General features: G+C 38.3%; 1 protein-coding gene across 2 annotated transcripts in view; it reads left to right on the top strand.

Annotated features, from left to right (window-relative positions):
- Window positions 1-15,268, top strand: part of LGR4 (leucine rich repeat containing G protein-coupled receptor 4) — a 117,919-nt gene extending 102,651 nt beyond the window's left edge. For both annotated transcript variants that reach the window (XM_044682158.1, XM_044682157.1), the window contains 7 exons: window positions 1,010-1,075; window positions 2,391-2,462; window positions 4,334-4,405; window positions 4,786-4,911; window positions 7,145-7,272; window positions 7,531-7,608; window positions 12,172-15,268. In XM_044682158.1, the coding sequence (XP_044538093.1) occupies window positions 1,010-1,075; window positions 2,391-2,462; window positions 4,334-4,405; window positions 4,786-4,911; window positions 7,145-7,272; window positions 7,531-7,608; window positions 12,172-13,448 (1,819 nt within the window). In that variant the 3' untranslated portion in view covers window positions 13,449-15,268. The remainder of the gene's footprint in view (window positions 1-1,009; window positions 1,076-2,390; window positions 2,463-4,333; window positions 4,406-4,785; window positions 4,912-7,144; window positions 7,273-7,530; window positions 7,609-12,171) is intronic.
- The last annotated feature ends 7,596 nt before the right edge of the window (window positions 15,269-22,864 follow it).

Here is a 22,864-nt window from a genome sequence, read left to right as displayed (position 1 = left end):
TCTTTTTTGGCACCAGGATGGGTTAAATGTTTGGGCTGCAGGCAGTCAGCAGAAATAAAAGCCAGATATCACCAAGTAAACTTGTGTCAGTGACACTGGTCTTGGATAAGATACTCTGTCTCCTGACAATTTTTCACTGACTCCTCCACTTCCCTCCCCAACACACACACACCTGGAATTCCTTCCTCCTCATCTCTCCTCCTGGCTTCACTGGCTTCCTTCAAGCCCCAGCTAGAACTATGCCTTCTACAAAGAAGCCTCTCCAGTTCTCACTTAATTCTAGCACTTTACCTCTGTGTGTTGGCTTCAGTTTATCCTGTCTGTAGCTTATTTGCACATGGTCGTTTCCATGTTGTCTTTCCCATGAGACTGTGCTCTCCCTGAAAGCAGGGACTGGGATATTTTTGGCCTTTCTTTGTAATGTTAGCACTTAACACAATGCCTGGCACCTAATAATTGCTTAATAAATGTAACTGACTGATCATATGGCTTAACCATCATTAGAACACAGTTTAACAAAAGAAGCAGTCATGTGTGTAAATAGTGTGGTATTTTATGTACATGACAGAGTGTGCTAGGACAGATTATAGTGGGAAATGTTGATATTCGACTGTATTCTAAAAATCAGACAATTTAAATCCTGAAATTTTTTCTTGTTTAAAAAATTTTGTACCATGTTCAATACATGCATACTTGAAGGTACATATGATGTGAGTTATTAGTATTTTGATATTCGCTAAAATGTGTCTGTATAACACATTTAAAGCATATGTGCCTCTAGAAATACAGATAGTTAGGATTTTCACTTTAGAAGCTCCCTGCAAATGTTGAGAGATAAAAGATGTTAAACCTATTGTGAGTCTCTAACATCTCAAGCCTTGGAAACATCCTTCTTTTTCATGTGCAGCAGGGGATGCTTTAGGAGCCTTTCTATGAGTTTTTTGACTGCTTTCTGTAACAGTACTTTGAATGAGACTCTAAGGTGATCATCTTTTTTCTCTGTCTTCAGGGATTTGTCCTACAATAATATACAAGAACTTCCTAGTTTCAATGGTTGCAGTGCTTTGGAGGAAATGTAAGTTAGTGTCTGCCTTTATTCCTTATAATTGTGATGACTCGTAGATCTAAACTGATTGAGTGTTTACAGTATGCTTTTTCTCAGTGGCGTGAAGCAGTTCCAAATATAATTTCCTTTCTTTTCACTTAGTAGGAATTTCATAAATGCTTGTGGAGTTCAGTTGAAGCAGAAGTGGTTGAGAAATCTCCATTCATGTTTATAATTTTGTATCCAAATAGCATTTTAGGGGTTCACAGATCACTCCCCACACCCCAACCCTTTAAGGAGGAGAGTCAGAGATCACATGCAACTCAGTTATCTTGGTCACTCAGGTTGTATCGAGTGATAGAGCTGGGGCCCACAGTCAGACCCTCTGCCTCAGAAGCCCAGGTTTCTTTTTCCTGTAACACAAGAAGTTCAAATTCAAATCCAGAGCACAGAAAAGGGAGCCCCCTGATCTTTGGGTATCAGTGATGTCATGTTTGGAGCTCAGCTTTCCCCCTGTTGTTTTTGTCACAAAAGAGTGAGATCTGCATGGTTTAGGAAACTTGATCTGATTCTTTCAGGGAAGGTGATAATTTCCTATTCCCAAAAGTAGTGTAGATAAATAGAGACTAAACTTGGAATCAGAGCAGACCAATTTCAACTTCTGTCTTTGACTCTTATTTATTATGTGATCCTGGGCAATTTTCCTCATCTATAAAATGGGAATCAAAATAGTACCTGCCTCCTGGGGCTGTGGTGAGAATCTATTGAAAATAAGATAAAGTTCTTTGTACACCTTTAAAGTGCTATATAAATGCTAGCTATTATCATTATTACCATGTAGTTACTACTTATTACCTGTGGGACCTGGAGCAGTGCAGTAAAGGTCTGTGGGTCTTTTTTTCTCATCTGTAAATTGGGCAGATTAGATCAATAATTTTTAAGATTCCTTCCAGCTCTAAATCTTTGCTGCTAAATTTATAATCCTACATATGTCTTAATTTCTAAGACTTTGTAAAATGGCACATGCCAGTTATACAGGATGGAGACTGAATAAGTAATGCCATATTCCTCTTCAATGTAGATATGTGCATTGGTTTAGAATAAGGGGATTAGTAGAATTGACGGGCATATAATCCAACCTCTTCATTCTATAAGTGACAAAACATGAGCTCTAGAGGGGGAAGTTCATTGACTTAGCTAACTTAGAAGCTAGTTTAATGAGATGGTGCCATCTTAGAGTCCAGAGGTCATGAAGACCATGATCTGAAAGTTTTCCCATTATGCTGTGAGAAGACTGTCAACCTTAAAAATGAAAATAAATTATTTTGTTTCCCCCATATTTCAGTTCATTACAACATAATCAAATCCATGAGATTAAAGAGAGCACCTTCCAAGGACTTACTTCCCTGCGAATCCTGTAAGTTTCATATTCTTATTGAAGCCATTCTTTATGAGTCTGTGAACTTGTACATTAATTAAGAGGAATTTATATTGTCAGATGAATGCTATTTATAGATATCACATTCCATTCTATGTATATATTTTAGCGCAGCCTAAGAATTATGGGACTTTAGAAATAATTGACTTGGTTTCTAGCATTGCCTATTAAATATAAAGAAAGTATATTTTTTGCAACTTAGCTTCTCTTGTGGTCAAATACTTTCAATAATTGTATAACTTTATTAGCTTGTATGAATTCAGCAAAGTGTAACTTTAAAAACATTCTTGGTTAGGAGGGCTTCTGTATAAACAATCCCAAAAGTTTTACTAGAGAGTAATTTGTGCTGTTTAAATCACTAAAAGTAAGTTAGTGTGATGTATGGTTTGACAAATGGAATCTGAAACCTTGCCATCATGAACAAAACTGTGCAGAAGTTTGTCACTCAGATAAACATTTTAGAACCAAGGTCATTCTCTCCTCCCCTCCTCCATTCAATATATAGCATTCTCCCTCGCCTTCCCGTGTCTTTGCACAGGCTGCCATTGGTGCCTCATATTATCCTTCCCATCATTTCATTACAATCTCCGACTTTGTTCAAGTTCAAATTTATAGACCACCCCCTGTGGGAAGTAATTATTATTTTAAAAATCATTCTGCTTGTGATTCAGTTCTTCAGATCACATTGAATTTACTGACATGGCATTTTCAAATCCTCCAACAGAATATAGTATAATATAACATATTAAGATAATATAATAAAATGTAATATGAATATAAGCTTCTTGAGAGTAGAGAATCATTGTTAATTTTGTCTTTGTATCTCTGCGGCCTTAATACTCATGTTACAGAATTGAATAGAAACTATACCAGTGAAAGGTCTGTCATGAAATATGGAACAGATGTGTCTCAGAAAAGTCATATAAGAAGCAAACTTAATGCTTCCAATCTTTATCCATATGGACTCTTACTGTAAGTAAGATATGTTTCTACAAGAAATATTTTACAGACAGTAATCCTGCTGTACCTATGATTGGCTAGCCTGTTGATCCAAGCAGAAAAACAAGGAAAGGGCCTGATTCCCAGCTGCCATCGCCTTCAAAATACTGAAAAATGGCAACAAATGCGCTCTTGTTCCTTCATATGATAGGATCCAGAATGAGGGAATTTTCCTATTTTCTAGTGGATGAAATATGGAAAGATCTCTGTCATTAGGGTGGTTAAAAATTCTATCGAGTCCAACTTTTTGCCCATTATTGGTCAAGTTAATTCTGTGACTTATGAATACCATAACATCCAAATTCTATATGTTGCATTTCCATGTTGTGTATGTAAAAGTATGAATCTGTTACTGATATGACTTATTTCCTGTTTGGAAAAGGTATATATGAATTCCTCCTGGAATGCTATCGTTTGCACGTCTATCAATATAGATATATTGATTGTTTGTCCACTCTCAAGGTCTTATCACTGACCTTTGAGCAAGTAAATAATATAATCCCTATTAATATTCTCAACCTTGTTGTGAGCCAGACTTTTCCTCACCTAGGTAATAGTACCAAAGGTTATGTCGTTTATATTTTTGAACCAGTCCCAGCATGATAAGGTTCAGAATATTCCCAGCTGCTCCCAACCAGGCCAACTGAAGTCTGTACTGCTTAAATGTTTCTGAGAGAGAGACTGGTACAAAGGGGAGTGTTCACTAGAACCTTGAAAAACGTTTAAAAAGAACAGAGAATTTTCCTTCTTATCAGGGATATTATATGACTCCTGGGATCTAAGGCAGGAGAAGGGATTGACACTTGGAGAGCTTATGTGAGAAGATTAACATACTCTTCTAATAATTGCAGAGATCTGAGTAGAAACCTGATCCAAGAAGTTCACAATGGAGCATTCATTAAGCTTGGGTCAATCACTAACCTGTAAGTAGGCAATTTTATACAGTCATCATATACTGTAATACATTAAAGTACTGTGACTTGGGTGTCCCCAAGCACTGGGGCCTTGTCAAAATATTTCCCCCTTTTCCTTGCTCTCCTTTGTACTTGGTATGCCTCCCAACTGAGCAAGCTGCTTTGGTGCTGATTTTGTCAACACTACAATAATGGTTTTTGAGAAAGCAATTGACTTGGTAGATGGTTTTTTTTTGTTGAAGACTCCGATCTTATGGTTTTAGCCACTGGTGTTTTATTTTATACTGAAAATTTTGAAAATACTTGTAGAATGTCTTCATGTGATTAACACTATAGTACATTCATCTAAGATTTGATGGTTTTTGGTTTTGGGTTTTTTTTTTTTTTAGAGATATCAGTTTCAATGAACTGACTTCATTTCCAACAGAAGGACTGAATGGGTTAAACCAGCTAAAACTTACAGGCAACTTTCATCTGAAAGAAGCATTAGCAGCAAAGGACTTTGTGAATCTCAGGTATTTTCCCTCCCTCATCTCCGCCACCATTTTTCTTCATTAAAAAACATTGGATCATAGATATAGAGATGGAAAGATCTTTTCAGGCTTTTAAGGCCAACTGTCATTTTACACATGAGGAAACTGAGACACAGAGGGTTTAAGTGACTTTTCCAAGCTCTTACAGCTAGAAAGTAAATGAAGCAGGATTTTAATTTGGGCCTTTTTTACTCCACATCCCATGCTCTGGACAGAAAAAATGCTCTTCCTATAAAGTAGCATCCTTGTTGAGAGAAAAAATAAAATCCAGACTTTCTTCTGAATGTTTTGTGAAGCTTAACTTTTCTCTCATTCCCCTTATTGATGCCAAGAGAAATTGTTTGGCCCCTTTTTCCAATATGAAGTCTCTTAAGGTGAGAAAGTGGAAGTAATGATGGCAATGGCCATCCACAGAGTAGGTTTGTTTGGTTTATTCTCTGCTGTGCAGCAGGATTACTTGTTAATCAGGTCATGGCAGAGGTCCCTGCAGTGTAAGGAGAGAATTATACAAGAATTCTAAGGATGCATCCAGTATCTCAATGTAGACAAATGCAAGCGTGAAGATTCAGACTTTTATCAAAGAGAAGTAGGAGTTGAGTGGATCGTTTACAAATGACTTTTGATGAGAGCCATAGAATTATAGATATAATAGTGGCCAGCATTTAGGTAGTGCTTACAGGTTTGCAGAGGGCTTTATCAACATGACCTGAGTTTATCTTCACACGAACCTAGAAAGCGAAGGCCCTGAAAGTGACTCTCCCTACATGCAGTTGGAGGTGGAAGACCTGGGGCCAAAGCTAGGATCTCCACCTGGATGCTCTGACTCACAGAACCAGGTTGAGAGTTAGAAGGGATCTAAGAGGTCCTCAGATGGAGAGAAAGCTTTACTCACTCAGATACCGAGACGGTCCTGAGTCTAAACCCTTTTCTTTGTGCCTCAGTCGATGCCTCTCTGAATCCAGTCCTTATCCTGCTGTGCCACAAGTTCTTTTAGCATGCTTTAAATGTGATTTTATTGACAAACTTATACTCAGTTTTTTTGGAGCATCCTTCCTGTAAAGCTGAGGACACCTCTTTTTCCTGATTGCCATTTATTGTGGTTCAAAGCTCTGTGATGTATCGATGTGTGCGATGAGTCACGGAGCCTTACTGTGGTCCGTCCCTGGGCCTTGTCCTGGGAATACAAAGACAAGCCCAAAAGAAAGATAATTCCTGCCTTGAAGGAATTTCCCTCCCCGTTTTAATGAGGGAAGACATTTCCCAAAATGAAGCTGAGAGGTGGAGAGGGGGAGGACAGGAGCAGGAACCCATAAGCTCGTGGAAAAGACCTTCAGAGAGTCAAAAGAGGGTATGGATAAAGAACCAGTCCAAGGCTCTTCTGTCTTGGACCCAATATACAGTGTTGGTTCTAGGATGGATTTAATATAATAATATTATTTAATTAATTAATATAATATAATTAAAAAACCTAATACAGAAGGTAAGGATTTTAAAATAAATACTACTAAATGAGCGAGGAGAGAGTGAAGGAATGTGTATCAGAATAGAAGGCCTAGGAAGANTGGATTTAATATAATAATATTATTTAATTAATTAATATAATATAATTTAAAAACCTAATACAGAAGGTAAGGATTTTAAAATAAATACTACTAAATGAGCGAGGAGAGAGTGAAGGAATGTGTATCAGAATAGAAGGCCTAGGAAGAATTGCTAATCAGGAGGAGGCTGTATGGGGAGAGGGATCTTCCAGGCTGAGAAGGCTGCCTGGACACGGCAGATGAGTCTGGAATCACAAAGGAATCCAGGAGTTTACTGTCTCCCCTGATGCACATTCCAACCCCTTTAAACAACTGAGTGTACCTGGAAAACTCATCCCTTCCTATTCCCACCTGGAGACGAGCTCACGTGAGCTTCATTCACTCGGCTGGTCCTTGGACAGCGGGCCTTCAGGGCATCCCTAGGTACAGGGAAGTTTTTTTTCACTTGGCTTGAAGGGGCCCCCCTGACAGGGTTCCTGCTCCACAAAGGCTGTTCTCAAGAACACAGCGTCCCCCCCAACCATTAGAGTTCAAGTCCTATGATATGAGTGACGGTATGACTGCCATGCCTTTGGGTAATCCAAGAAAAAGGGAACCCCCACGCACATGCACACAGCCCTCCAGAGAAGCGGCGTAAGGCCCATTTCAGAAGCTCTTGTTTCACTTCGATCCAGGTCTTTATCTGTGCCGTACGCCTACCAGTGCTGTGCGTTTTGGGGTTGCGATTCATACACAAACCCCAACGCAGATGATGCGGGCCCCGCCGACCATAGCGTCTCATCCAACCAGGAGAAAGGCAAGTGCTGTCTAAAACTACAGGAAAACCCTCTCTTCTGTTTCTGTCATTAACAAGTGAAAGATGACTTTTTATTTGTGTTTTTTATCCTAGTATGTGGATGAATGAAAAAAGGGCAGGAAGGGGGCATCCTAAAGGAGAGGCGGGATTTCATATGCTTTCTCACTGAAGAAAACTCTAGATATATGTCATGCATGAACAGATGTTTTTATGATTCTTAACTTTGATCAAAAATTTGATTGTGCTTTATATTCTTTGTTATAGCTGACCCAGCAGATCTTACAGGCAGGACTGAGAAAGAAGAACATAGCCAGACAATTATCCACTGTAGTCCTGCAACAGGTAGGGTTGCAGATGTTGCTGGTTGCTGTTTTTATTTCAAATTTCTGGGTTTGCCTCCCTGAAACCTTCCAGAGGCTCTAAAATAAGGGTCTCACCCTCTAGTAGGTGGGAGGAAGACTGCATGGTATAATACAAGGTGTCCCAAGAACTTATTAAGAATTTAGAAACATCTCTGGCTGTTTGTTTGTTTGTTTGTTTGTTTGTTTGTTTGTTTGTTTGTTTTATCAATGTTTGGGGGCAGCTAGGTAACACAGTTGATAAAATTCCAGGCCAGGAGTTCAGAGGACCTGGGTTCAAATTTAGCCTCAGATATTTCCTAGCAGTGTGACCCTGGGAAAGTCATTTAGCCACAGTTTCCTAGTCTTTATCCATTCTTCTGCCTTGGCATCAATACTTGGTATAAATTCTAAGACAGAAGGTAAGGGTTTTTGAAAACTCAGTGTTAATCAGTATACCAGGGAGAAAAGAAAGTGTGATTTTAAAACAAAACCCTTTTAAACATTAAATATTTTAAAACAAAAAGCATTTAAAACAAAAATATTTTAACATCCTAGAATCTTGAAGTTTTAAGTCAGTCAAACAACAAGCATTTATTAATGGCTTTCTATCTGCCAGGCCTTGTGCTAAGCACTTTATAGTTATCTCATTGGATACTCATAATAACTCTGAGAGAGAGGTACTATTATTATCCCTGTTTTTACCATTGAGGAAACTGAGGTAGAGAGAGATTAAATTATTTGCCCAGGGTCTGACAGCTTAGTAACTTTTTAAGGCCAGATTTGAACCCAAGTCCTCCTGACTCAGCCTAGTGCTCTATCCACTGAGTCACCTGGCTGTCAATTAAATTTAAACTTGCTTTAAGACTTTTGAAACACCTTGTTTAATAGCTCATATTTCTCTGACATTTTTATGACTTACCATCTCCTTCATAACCACCTAGTAAAAGCAGGAAGGCAGGAAATATTATTTTTCTTTATAAAATGAAAAATTGGGGCTTATGGAGCATAAATGAGAATTCCTCATCTAGTAAGTGGTACATTTGGGGTTTAAAGCCTATTTTCAGTCAATCAAGAGCATTTATTCATTTGCCTATGATGTACAAGTGCAAGGTATCAGAGACAAATATGTGGGATGGAATAATCCTTGCCCTCAATGAACTTGCCCTTCTGATGGAGACAAAGGCCACTCTATGGCCAGGATTCTGAGGACAAAAGAGGGTGCCTTTCCCTTTCTTTTATTATTCCCAACAGTCCCTGATGCACATTAGCACTTAATAAATGCTTGTGGATCCCCTAGATTCCGAGATGATATGGTTGCTGAAATATAAAAATGTTCATCTTTAAGACAAAACAAAAATACTTTTCCTCCACTGATTCATTGATTACATTGAGAGAGAGAGAGAGAGAGAGAGAGAGAGAGAGAGAGAGAGAGAGAGAGAGAGAGAATGCTAAAAGCACTTATTTTAATGCCAGACTGATTCCTGGAGAGGAAAAGGCATTAGTGAAGAATGATTTGAATTTTTACTTTTGAAAGGAAAGATGAAATAAAATGTACCTATTAGAATTTGTTTGATCTACACAGAGAATCAAAACCACTAACTTTTAGGTGGGGTTTTCTTTCTGACCCACTGGGACCCGGGGCAGGTAAGGGGGGGGGGGGGAACATCCTCCAAGACAGGATAAAAGGCTGGGCTCACAGTTGAATCCTGGGCCACACTTTAAGGTTTCTGGAAAAGGTGAGGAATGTCAGTCATTTCACTCACTGGCAGAGTATGGATGCACCAGCCCCCGATCAGCAGGAGTTGGACGGTTTTGCTATTACCAGCTCTGTCTAATCTCCATCTTCTGAGCGATGCTCCTGTATCTGGAGAGCTGGGCATTGATCTCACTTGTCTCCCCAGCCCAGAAAGGACTGTGCTGCAGAGAGCCTTTATGCTTCCCGTTACCCCGGCCCCCATTCCAGCCACTGCTGGTCAGTCGCCTGGCTGGGGTTTCCCTTGGCAGTTCCAACATGCTCCCTCTTAGAGGGTGGTCTGAGCTGCAGCTGCGAGGGCCCTTTTTTCTTTCCCTTTAGGGCTGTGGCTTTATGGGGTGTGACATAAACAGAGGTTACTTCCAATTTCCTCAACTATAAAAAATGAAGTTAATAAAACTGACCCACTTCACTCACACTGAGTTCATGTCATCTTCCTAATGATAATTTCCTAGGTTCTCCAGCCTAGGTCTCATATGTCTTTGCACCCTTGGTAGCACCCTAGCACTGGGCCCAACACCTAGTTAGGACTCCAAGAATATTTGTTGAATGAACGAGAAGACAGAGTATCCTACAAATTTTATGTAGCATGTTTTACTCTGTGAATGATTCCTCGCCAAAGTCTACAAGAAATAGTCCATCGAGCCCTTAACGTTTACAGTCACCACAAGCTCAACAGAGTTATTTGTTGAACTATGGAACAAATTTTCCTCATTTTAGCTGAAAATTTATTTTTCCTGTGTCGGTTGGGAACAAGGTTGAATGGTTCCAGTCCGGCATTGGTCTCAGGGTATTTTTATGAAGAGAGCTTTGCAGAGTTGTAGGCTGGAATGTTTGTAGAGCTTGTCAGGCAGGCTTCAGCTCCCATGGAGAGATAACAAGTCAGAAAATGTCTCAGAGCAAACAGGAGGCCAGTTGCCATCTCTCCTGCCACTCAAATGTGGGCTTTCTCTTTGTGGTTGCTTTATAAGTGACTCCAGCATGGCTTGTATTTGGGGGTTGGTGTGCCAGAATTGATGAGAGGCGTTTGGACAAGTGTAATAATGCAAAAGGAGGCAGAGTTGAACGTATTCTTGCATTCTGCAGATTCCTTAGGTGACACCACATTCTAGAGGGAAAATTGGCAAATTCAATCAGGAACTTCACTACTCTGGGATCTTGGCCAAGTTATTTAACTTTCCTAGGTCTCAGTTTCCCCACCTTGGTGGAGGGAATGATAATAAGTGCCTCAGGAGGTTGTTAGGAGTATCAAATGAGATGATGGATATGAAAGCCCTTATCACCAAAAAACCAAAAAGTAACATCTGGCTTGCTTTCACTTTTAAGTAAATAATAAATGTAATGAATATCTTCTTTATTTTTTTTAAAACTTACCTTCTATCTTAAAATTGATACTAAATGGGGGCAACTAGGGGGTTTAGTGGATTGAGAGCGAGGCCTAGAGACCAAGAAGTCCTGGGCTCCAAGATGACCTCCAACACGTCCTAGCTGTGTGACCTTGGGCAAGTCACTTTATCCCAGTTGCCTAGCCCATATTGCTCTTCTGCCTCAGAACCAATATACAGTATAGATTCTAAGATGGAAGATAAAGGTTTTAAAAAAAAGAATTAATATGAACTATTTGTTTCAATGCAGAAGAATGGGAAGGGCAAGGCAGTTGCTAAACTGTGCTAAGCAATGTGCTAAGGTCTGGGAAGACCTCTTAGAGCACTCCCAGGCTAGCATGGTTAAGCACAAGTTACAAAGCTAGGAAATGTCTGAGGCCAGATTGGAACCCAGGACCTCCCATCTCTAGGCTTAGCTCCCAAACCACTGAGCCAGGTAGCTATCCTTTCTGGCTTTCCTTCCATTCTTTTCCAGATTTCTTTTCCTTCTCTTGTTTGTTTGTTTTTTTGTTTGTTTGTTATCTTATCCATATCTTCCTTTAACCAGCCTCCGCACCACACCACTCTGAGAAAAGAAAAAAGGAAAAGAAAGTTCTTTTAATAAGTACATATAATCAGGCACATTCTCTGTATTTGAAAAAGCATAAAACTAGTTGTGTGACCCTAGGCAAGTCACTTAACCCTAATTACCTAATGCTTAACAATCTTCTGTCCTAGACTTGATTCCAAGAGGGAAGATAAAGGTTTTAAAATACATGTCCCTGTGTGTGTCTTTCTCTCGCCCTCATTCTGCCCCTGGAGTTCATTGTTTCTCTGTCAGTAGCATGGTTCATCTGATCAGGCCTGGAATCTTAGTGGATTATTGCAATGGTCAGAGTTCGTACATATTTCAAAGTTGTATTATTATTATTGAATAAATTGTATTCCTGGTACAGTTCATTTCACAATGCATCAGTCTATAGAAGTCATCCCAGGTTCCTCTGAAACCATTCTTTCCCTTCTTAAGACACAGTAGTATTACATTATACAAATGTGCCACAATTTGGTCATCCCCCTGTAGATGGACACCTACTTCATTTCTTTGCTCTACTCTCCATCCCCCCAAAAGCTGTTTGTTTTTATACATATGAAGCCTTATGAAAACACTTTGAAGGACATAAGCACATTATAGATAAATATAATGAGACTTTAAAATGTCACTGAGGACTGTAGCAGTTCTTTGAAGTAATACTTGATGCTCAAAGTAATTCTTTTGGGTGGGTTCTAAACTAAGTTGTCCTTAGAAACTCTTTTTCATTTTAAAGTTAATTTATCAGAGCAGTTGGGTTCTAGAAACAGAAAAATGCTCCCTCTTTTTCATGATAAAGTGCATAGCCCCCAAACTTTTTAAAAGCTGACCTTTCTTCCCCCCCTTTTCTCCTTTTAGGTGCCTTTAAGCCCTGTGAGTATCTGCTGGGAAGCTGGATGATCCGTCTCACCGTGTGGTTTATTTTCTTGGTTGCCTTATTTTTCAACCTGCTTGTCCTCGTAACAACATTTGCATCTCGTGCTCCGTGGCCTTCCTCCAAGCTGTTCATAGGCCTGATCTCTGTATCTAACTTGCTCACGGGAATCTACACTGGCATCTTAACTTTCCTGGATGCTGTCTCCTGGGGAAGATTTGCTGAATTTGGGATCTGGTGGGAGACCGGCAACGGGTGCAAAGTCGCTGGCTTCCTTGCAGTGTTTTCGTCAGAAAGTGCCATATTTTTATTGACGCTGGCAGCTGTGGAAAGAAGCTTATCTGCCAAAGAGATCCTGAAAAATGGGAAGAGCAATCATCTCAGACAGTTCCAGGTGGCTGCCGTGCTGGCGTTTCTCTGTGCCGCAGTGGCGGGGTGCTTGCCCCTCTTCCACAGAGGAGAATATTCCGCCTCTCCCCTCTGCTTGCCCTTCCCCACTGGGGACACAGCTTCCTTGGGGTTCACGGTCACCCTCGTGCTCCTCAATTCCTTAGCATTTCTGCTAATGGCTATCATCTATACCAAACTTTACTGCAACCTGGAAAAAGAGGACCTCTCGGAGCACTCCCAGGCTAGCATGATTAAGCACATCGCTTGGCTCATATTCACCAATTGCATCTTCTTCTGCCCCGTTGCATTTTTCTCATTTGCACCGTTGATCACTGCAATTTCTGTCAGCCCAGAGATCATGAAATCTGTCACTTTGATATTCTTCCCATTGCCTGCTTGCCTGAATCCGGTGCTGTATGTTTTCTTCAACCCCAAATTCAAGGAAGACTGGAAGTTACTGCGGCGACACATTACCAGGAAGAATGGGTCCGTGGCCGTTTCCATCAGCAGCCAGGGGGGTTGCGTGACCCAGGACTTCTACTATGACTGTGGCATGTATTCCCACTTGCAAGGCAACCTGACTGTGTGTGACTGCTGCGAGTCCTTCCTTCTGACAAAGCCAGTGTCGTGCAAACATTTAATTAAGTCACACAGCTGCCCCGCGCTGGCCGTGGCGCCTTGCCAGAGGCCAGATGGCTATTGGTCTGACTGTGGCACACAATCTGCTCACTCTGATTACGCAGACGAGGAAGACTCATTTGTCTCGGACAGCTCGGACCAAGTGCAGGCCTGTGGACGCGCCTGCTTCTATCAGAGTCGGGGATTCCCTCTGGTCCGCTATGCTTATAATATACCAAGAGTTAAAGACTGAAAGTCCCTGTTAATAAGTTATTCTTTTGTCACCCCTTGCCCCCTTTTAAAAAGTAAAAGTATGCTTTTTCTCAAGTGTTGAACACACACTTTTCTGAATTTTCACTGGGGAAGCACTTCTGATTTCTCTGCCTGGTGTCATTAAAAAGAAGAGGAGGTGGCAGGGTAATCGCATGCTGTACGTTTTCAAAGAACAGAGCCCTAAATTGTAATCGGCGAAGATACCTTTTCCAAGCACTGTCCTTCCTTTTCTTTGGTTTTCTAACTTGAAAATTTTTTAATGTATCCTAATTGTAATTAGTTTCATCTGATTTGCAAGAGACACGTTCATCACCACTTCCCTGCTAAGCACAAGGTTAAAAACAGCTGTTAATATTAGAAAATTAGTTTAAAATGTGACTTCCTATCAGGAAAAAAAAATCCTTGCTAATTTTGTATAGTGTTTTCAGCATTAATCTCAGGACACTGTAGTGCAGAGCCAATAAGGGAAGAGTCTCCCAGACAGAACTGTGAGGGGGGGTGTAGGCATCCAAACTTGGGTTTATGTTTCACCATTTGACTCAACAGAATAAGACCTTGTTTAAAGAATTGATGAACCCCCAAATTTGCAAAGGCTATTAAATTAAAAATATTAACAGCTGTCAGATTACAGTGGAATTTGCATGATTATTTTCTTCTATTTTACATGGTTTTAATGTATTTTTTTCTCCATATGCTGGGATTGTTCAGATCTTAGGACAAGAAGATTTTAAAAGGACTAAAGAGCTTAGTAGAATTAATTGGTTAAATGAGTGAAATGGAATTTTTAAAAACTACATGTACGATATTTCATAAATCCATCCGTTTTTCTAAGACGACACTCTTATAACATCATGGGCCGTATAGACATCTTCTAATTTGCATGGTATGGTATCTGTTTATGTGTTGATTTATACTGAAATAAAAGTAGGCTTTGGGGAATGATTAGATTTAATTGGAAGAAACAGACTAATTAAGACATTTAAACAGATAGTTTCCTAGTATACTAGGTTCTCCCAATACCCAAGGTACTGTCAGGAACCTGCATTAATTTTTTCTAGCATTCTTATAGTTCCCAAAGGTGTGCCTAATTTATAAGCAGGGAGTAGCTTAGATATTGGGAAGATCTAGTGAGATAAAATAAGTTAAAAGTAGTACTGAGGTTTGATAAACCTTTTGTCTTAAGTTAAAAAACTAACAAACAAGCAACCTAATTCACCAAGCTTTAGTTGGTGGGCCTGTAGTTCAAGTCTTTTTGTGAAGTCTCAAAACCAGTCACAGCTGTCCAATATGTGTTTTGAACAGTAGGCTAAATCTACTGATTTAGCCAACCCACTGCCATTACCAGTTTTTCTGGAGATAATAAAAAAAAAAATTTAAGCTAGATTGCAGTTTTAAAGTTGAAACTGTACATACTGTGCATATAATGAATTTTTATCTTTGTATGTAAATTATTTGATAGAACATATGATGGGAAATGTGGCTTCAGTTCATTTTGTTAATTAAAGCTACCTCCTAAGCAATAGTGGCTGCAAGTAGCAGAATGTTAAATTGTGGTTTCTATCCTTTTTTTTTTTTTTTTTGCATTGTAAATAATCTTGGTTGTACATTGTCAGTGTAATAAAAAAAAAAAAAGCCAGAATCTTTGTATATCAAAATCATGTAGTTTGTACAAAAAATATGGGAGGGATTTATTTACTGGTTGCTGTCATTTTGTAAGGGCAACTATTCACGAGTTTTAAAAATTGCTGTTTGTATATTTACACATCTCCTAAATATTAAATATTACATTGGTAAAGAATGCATTGTTGAAATTGTTTTTGCATTTTTCAAAGGCTCAGTTTGCTGAAAATATTTTTCTCTTATGCTTTTTTTTAAAAAGAAAAATGAAAACTGCAGACACTTCATTGCTTCAAAAGGTTCATTATTTCCTCTGATCGGATACTTCCTCCACACCCAACAGTGTAGCAGACATTCCTCACCTTTGGTAGATGGTCTCATTAATTGATGTGACCAAAGAAATTTACCACCTGGAAGCCAATCTTCTGGTGACAAAATCCTCCAAACTTAGCTAGGCCAGTCTTTATAAAGCAAATAGACACTCCATTGGTTCAAAACTTTAAATTAAAACAAACAAACAAACAAAAACCTTTAGAGAGACAGCTAGGTCACACAGTAAAGAGAGTGTTAAACTTGGAACCCGAATACCCAGTTGGAATTGTGACAGATCTTTACCAGCTATGTGACAATGGGCGCAAGGGATTACCGTTTCAACCCAAATTTTCTCATCTGTAAAATGGAATCAGCTACTTCATAGGGTTCTCATGAGGATTAAATGAAATAATAAATGGGAAGTGCCTTGCACACCTTAAAATGCTATAAAAATTCTAACCAAAACACCTTGTCTGATAATACATCCAGGTCTTGATCAGTATGAATAGGGAATCTCCTGAAATAGTTACCTTATTCAGGTTCTCACTGTATATTTCCACTGGGGTGGAGTCAACCATATTTTACCTAATTATAACCAGATTCTTAGATGATCCATTATTTGTGGTAATTGGGACCCACACATACACATAATGGTCTGAACTGGTTGTTGGTTTGTTTTTACATTTTATCAGTGTTTCTTTCTTACATTATATCCCTTCCTTGTCACAAAACATTTCCAGGCAAAACAAATCAATACATTTATCACAGATAGCAATATACCTATTTCACAGCTGTAATCTACTACCTCTTTCCCAAAGAGGAAGAGGCTATGTTTACCCATCAGTCATCAGGCATCAAGTCTGGTTCAGATGTCTTTAAATAGTTTATCTCTAATACTATGTTCATTGCATAAGTTTTTTCCTTGGTTCTTTTTTTTTTTCCTATCAGTACATATAAGTCTTCTAAGTTTCTCCGAATTCTTTGTAGTTATTTTTAATTATGGCACTTACTATTCCATTACATTTGTGTGATACACATCATTCAATCATTACCATTCAAAACTGTGCCAGCTCTCAATAGGGCTTGCAAGAACTTGTGCTTGTGCTTGGCTGGCATAAATTTGAAAAGTAAGGGTCACCTTCTTGGCCCAGCATCAAAGCAGGTCTTTGGTGTGGGCGTGTTGTAGATGTACTTTTAGTCTGCTAAGGAATGCTTACAAATTTGAGTTTACTGTACTGTACTCCTTTGGAGTTAGAAATGTTCCCAGAATGAGATCATTTTGCTCCTAGATTTTGATTTATGTATTTTTTTATATTAAGATAATTTCCAATCAGAGCCAGACAAAGCATTTGAGTGCCAACATTTGAAAATTGGGTTTCCCGGTGTTTGAAAGTTGTGCCCCTGAGTATTATTGTCCACAGTCCAATCTGTACCATACCACATGTGACTCAACTTACTATAAAACAAATACTAATGTGCTACAGAGAATAGGATTTTTTGGCAATAAAACAGGTATTTTTTTTTCTATAGTAGAAAAAATATAGAGCTATAGATATGTTAGGACTTCAAAAGTTCTAAGATCTTGTCATTGTGTGTACTTTGCATGGGTACAGATTGAAAACCTTCCACACCAGATTAGAAAAAGTACTACTAAAATGTGCTATTTGTTGAGTTTTTCTTGAGTATTGTGTCCATGGCATCTGCTTAGCTGCTTTAGCCTTGGTTTTGACTCTTGTCTCCATCTAACAGCTTCTTTGTTTGATATATACATGCTAATAATTGTGTAATAGTTTGGGGGTTTTTTGGATCCAGATTACATTTTTTTTAACAAAAATCCAGGTAAAGTAGCACTTCAGTCATGCATTTATTAAGTGCTTTCTATGTGCCAGGCACTAAGTCAAAAAGCGTTTATAAAGCCTTTACTCTGATCCAGTCATTGAACTAAGACCTGGAAAGACAAAGGCAAAAACCCAGGTTCTGTCCTCTAGGAGCTCACATCTTTTTTTTTAATTAAACCTTATTTTATTTTCAAAGAAAGACCACTTTTCTCTTCCTCCCATATCTTTTCCCTCCCCTACTGAGAAAGCAAGAAAAACATAATCCTTTTTACGTGCATATAGTGCAGTCAGGCAAAGCTACATTTCTCATTGGTTCTGTCCAAGAAAAACAAAAGTCTTAATCTGGGCTCCTAGTCCATCACTTCTTTGTCAAAGGATTTCACCATGAAGAATTGTGGTTGGTCAACCCATTGATCAGCGTTCCCAAGTTTGATATCTGCACATAACAAGAACTCGCTCTTTGACAAAAACTGCTAGGAAAACAAAAAAAGTATGGCAGAAACTAGGGACAGACTAACATTCATACCATATAGCAAGGTAAGGTCAACATGGGTACATGATTTAGACATAAAGGGTGCTATCAGGAACAATTCAGGAATCCTGGAATAGTTTATCTGTCAGATATACGAACAATGGAAGAATTTAACCAAATGAGATAACATTACAAGATGTAAAAAGAATGCTTTGGATTATATTAAAAAGTTTGCACAAACAAAACCAATGTAACCAAGTTTAGAAAGAAAGCTGGGGGAAAAGCTTTTTTTTATAGCAAATAGCTCTGATAAAGGCCTTATTTCTCAAATATATAGAGAACTGAATAAAATGTATAGAATACAAGGTGTGAAAAGAAATTCTTGGTTCTCTTTGTCTATTCTGAGTTTACACTTGTGAAAAGGGAATCCTTTGTTCTCTTTGCCTAGTTGGAGTTAAAGCTTTGGTTAACAATAACTTAAATGCCCCTACTTTAACTCTCTTTTGTCTACTTTTGAATTAATCAACACCCCCCCCAAAATACACCCATACTTAACCTTAAGTAGGTACAATCCAGGTGCTAATTGGGTAATAACTCAGTAACATTCAAATCCAAACTGGATCCTAGGAGGAGAGTTAACACCTTTAGAGGTGAGAAATCAATCCCACAGACACTACCCCTGGGCAAGGCTGGACAATTTGGAAACTATGATTGGCCCCTGTGAAGAGGGGCAGGAAGAGGAAACCACCATAAAAGCCACAAAATCCCTGAGCAGTCAGGTTGGTGAAGTGGAGAGTGTCTCCTAGAGATAGTCTTTGAAGGAACCTCACTTATTCTGCAGCTTGGATCGTGGCATCAACTTGGATTCTGACTCCTGGACTACTTCCTTGGGTAAGTGAAAAGGGCTGACTACTTTCCTAATTTCCTAAGAGACTAGCTTCTATCTTGGAGGAGGTCTCATAGTTACTCACTACTGGCCCTCCTGGCTGAGGACTAGCATAGGTATTTTCTCTAACCTCTCACATTTCCCTACTTTGTTGTTTCCACTCTATTTTGTAATAAACTTATCACTTGAGAAATAATAACTCTGGCAATCATGTTATTTCACATAATTTAAGTCCAACCACTAAATTTAACCTTTACAAAGGCATTCCCCAATTAATAAATAGTCAAAGGAAATGAACAGGCAGTTTTCAGAAGAAATCAAAGTGATATGAAAAAAATGCTCTAAAAAACTCAATTAGAAAAATTCACGTTAAAATAACTGTGAAGTACCACCTCCCACCTATCAGATTGGCTAATATGATAGGAGAGGAAAATGATAAATGTTGGAGAGGAATGGAGAAAAATTGATGTAGTTGTGAATTGATTTACCCATGCTAGAGAGGAATTTGAAACTATACACAAAGGACTATAAAACTTTGTACTCTTTGATACAGAAATGTCACTAGTGGGTCCTTTTGCCAAAGAGATAAAAAAAAAAGTGGGGGGGGGAGGGGTAGAGAAGATATAGGGACCCATATGATTTCTATCAAATTACCAGTGTACACCAGCACTTGTGGCCACAGGAGAGCAGAGAACCTGGTCACAATTCCAAGGGATAAAAGAGTGCTTGAGGTTACTACCAAACCAGATCATAGACTGGGAAAATATTAAACATATCTCTCCTTGTATCATGCCACTCTGGAAGAACTAAACACAGATAGACACCCAGTGACAGCTCTGAAAACAGCTGCACAAAGAACCTAAATCTTGGAACAGTGCTCCCTTTGCCACAGTTACAGAGCCCAACTTTAATAATTTTGTTTTGTTTTTTAACTAAAAGAAAAGGAAAAGGCAGGAAAATGAGCAAATGAGTTATTTTGGTGATAGGGTAAACTCAAACTCAGAAGACAACAAAGCCAACACTGCATCATCCAAGGTCTCCAAGAAAAATATTAATTGTTCTCAAGCCCCAAAAGAATTAATGGAGGAACCCAAAAAGGATTTTAAAAATAAGATAAGACAGGTAGAAGATAAATTGGGAAAAGAAATGAAAGTGATACAGGAAAATAATGAAAAAACAATTGTAAAGGAGGTACAAAAAATGCTGAACAAATTAATATGTTAAAAACAGAATAGGCCAATTGATAAGGGGCACAAAAATCCAAAGAAGGGAAGGACTTCTTAAAAAGCAGAATTGGCTAAGTGAAAAATGTAAAAAAAAATGCACTTTAAAAAAAACAAACCTTTTCCTTTGGGAAAGAGGTACAAAAACTCACTGAGGAAAAGAACTCTTCACAAAGTAGAATTGGCTAAATGGAAAAAGAGGCACAAATGCTCACTCAAGAAAATCATGTTTTAAAAATTAGAATTGGGCAAGTGGAAGCTAATGACTCCATGAGACATCAAGGACCAATCAAAGTCAAAAGAATGAAAAGATAAAAAATGTGAACTATCATTGGAAAAACAACTGACCTGGAGCATCAATCCAGGAGAGATAATCTAAGAATTATTGGACTACCTGAAAGCTAGGATTTAAAAAAAGAGAGCTTAGACATTATCTTTCAAGAAATTATCAAGGAAAACTACTTTGAAATTCTAAAACCACAGGACAAAACAGAAATTGAAAGAATCCATGGATCAGCTCCTGAAAGAGATCTCAAAAGGGTAATTCCCAGGAATATTATAGCCAAATTAAAAACTCCCAGATCAAGGAGAAAATATATGCAAGCAACCAAAAAGTAACAATTCAAATTGTTAGGATAAAAGAAGACTTAGCAGCTTCTATATTAAAGAATAGGAACTCTCAGAATGTCATATTCCAAAGGGCAAAGGAGCCAGTACTTCAACCAAGAATCACTTATCCAGCAAAACTGAGCATAATTCTTCAGGGGGGGAAATGGGTATTAATTGAAAAAGAGAACTTTCAAACATTCCTGAAGAAAAGATCAGAATTGAAGGGAAATTTTGACTCTCAAGTAAAAGACTCAAGAGAATTTATGATTCTTAAACAGGAAAGAGAACTCAAAAGACATTCAGTGTTAAACTGTGTTACATCCATCCCTACATGGGGAGCTGATTCTTGTAATGCCAAAGAACTTTTTCATTATTAGGGCAGTTAGGAGTATACATACACAGAGGGTGAGGGTGTGAGTTGAATATTATAGGATGGTATAAAAAATTAAATAAAGGCATGAGAAAGAAGAATGCATTGGGAGGAGGAGGAAGGGAACCATAGAATGTGGCAAATTATTGTGCATAAAAGAGGCATGAAAGAGCATTCACAGTGGAGGGAAAGATGGGGGAGGTGGGAAGGAGAGCATGCAAACCTTACTCTCACCAGAATTGGCTCAATAAGGGAAGAACATACACAACCAATTGGATATAGAAAGCTCTCTTACCCTACAGGGAAGTAGGAGGGGAAGGGATAAGAAAAGGGGGAAGGGACCTGATAGAAAAGAAGGTAAATTGAGGGAGGTGGAGGTCAGAAACTAAGCAGGGATAAATAGAATGGAAAGTAATACACAACAATCATAAGAGTGTAAAAATTTTTACAAGTCTCACTTTTAAGGACTTCATTTCTCAAATACATAGAGAAATGAGTCAAATATATAGAAAATCAAGTCATTCCCCAATTGACAAATGGTCAAAGGATATAAACAGGCAGTTCTCAGAGAAAGTAATCAAAGCTCTACAGTCAGTCAAAAAATACTCAATCACTATTATTTAGAGAAATGCAAATTAAAATAACAGATTGGCTATTATGATAGAAAAGAAAAATGACAACATTTGGAGGGGATATAGGAAAGCTAGGACAAGAATACATTGTTGGGGTAGTTGCAAACAGATTCATTCAGGAGAACAATATAGACCTATGCCAAAAGGCTATAAAACAGTGCATATCCTTTGACTCAGCAATACCATTACTAGGTTTGTTTCCCAAAGAGATAAAAAACAAAAAGGGTAAAAGGACTGTATGTAAAAAATATTCAAAGCAGCCCTTTTTTTGGGGGCGGTGGGGCAAAGACTTGGAAAGTGAAGGGATACCCATCAATTAGGGAATAGCTTAATAAGTTATAGTGTATTACTGTAAAGGAACACTACTGTGCTGTAAGAAATGGTAAGCAGGAGAAACTCAGAAAAACCTGGAAATACTTACATGAAGTGAAGTAGAATGAAATTATCAGAACCAAGAGAACATTATACAGTGACAGGAATACTTTATAATAAACAACAGTGAATAAGAGCTATTCTCATCAATATAATGATCCACAACTATCCCAAAGGATTCATGATTTAAAAAAAAAATGCCATCTACTACCAGAGAAAAAAACTGCCTTAACCCAGACCAAATCAACCCTTTTTCACTTTCTTAATTTTTTTCTATTTGAGTTTCTTTCCACAAAAGGATTAGTATGAGTGGCTCAGTGAATTGAGAGCCAGGCCTAGAGATGGGAGGCCCTAGGTTCAAATCTAGTCTCAGATACTTCCTAGCTGTATGACCCTGGGCAATTCACTTAACCCCCATTGCCTAGCCCTTACCACTCTTCTGTCTTGGAATCAATACACAGAATTGATTCTAAGATGGAAGGAGTAAGGGTTTAAAAAATTTAAATTAAAAAAAAGGCTTAGTATGGAAAAATGTTTTACATGATTGCACATATAAAATCTATAATGAGATTGCTTATCATCTCAAGGGAAGTGGGGGTTGGGGGGAGAGAGGGAAGGAGGGAGAGAATTCAAGGCTCAATATACTTTGAAAAATGTTGGAAACTATTTTTACATGTAATTGGGGAAAAATTAAATTAAATTTAAAAAATTTAAGAGAAAAGTTCACCTATTTGTGAATGCATTTCTGGGGGAGTTGTGAACTGATTGATTTAGAAAAACAATATGAACCTATGTCCAAAGGGTTATAAAACAGTACATACCCTTTGACTCAGCAATATCATTATTAGGGTTGTATGTTTTTGTGGTGGCAAAGAATTGGAAATTTGGGAGATGTTTATCAATTGGGAATGGTTCAACAAATTGTGGTATATTATTGTAATGGAATACTATTGTGCTATAAGAAATAATGAATAGGATGATTCAAGAAACCTGGAAAGACTTATGTATATGAACTGATGCAAAGTGAAGTGAGCAGAATCAGGAGAACACTATACGCAGTATCAG

The sequence above is a fragment of the Gracilinanus agilis genome, chromosome 6 (genome assembly GCF_016433145.1).
Source record: "Gracilinanus agilis isolate LMUSP501 chromosome 6, AgileGrace, whole genome shotgun sequence".
Taxonomy (NCBI): Eukaryota; Metazoa; Chordata; class Mammalia; order Didelphimorphia; family Didelphidae; genus Gracilinanus; species Gracilinanus agilis.
This window is presented reverse-complemented; position numbering and strand designations above follow the sequence as displayed.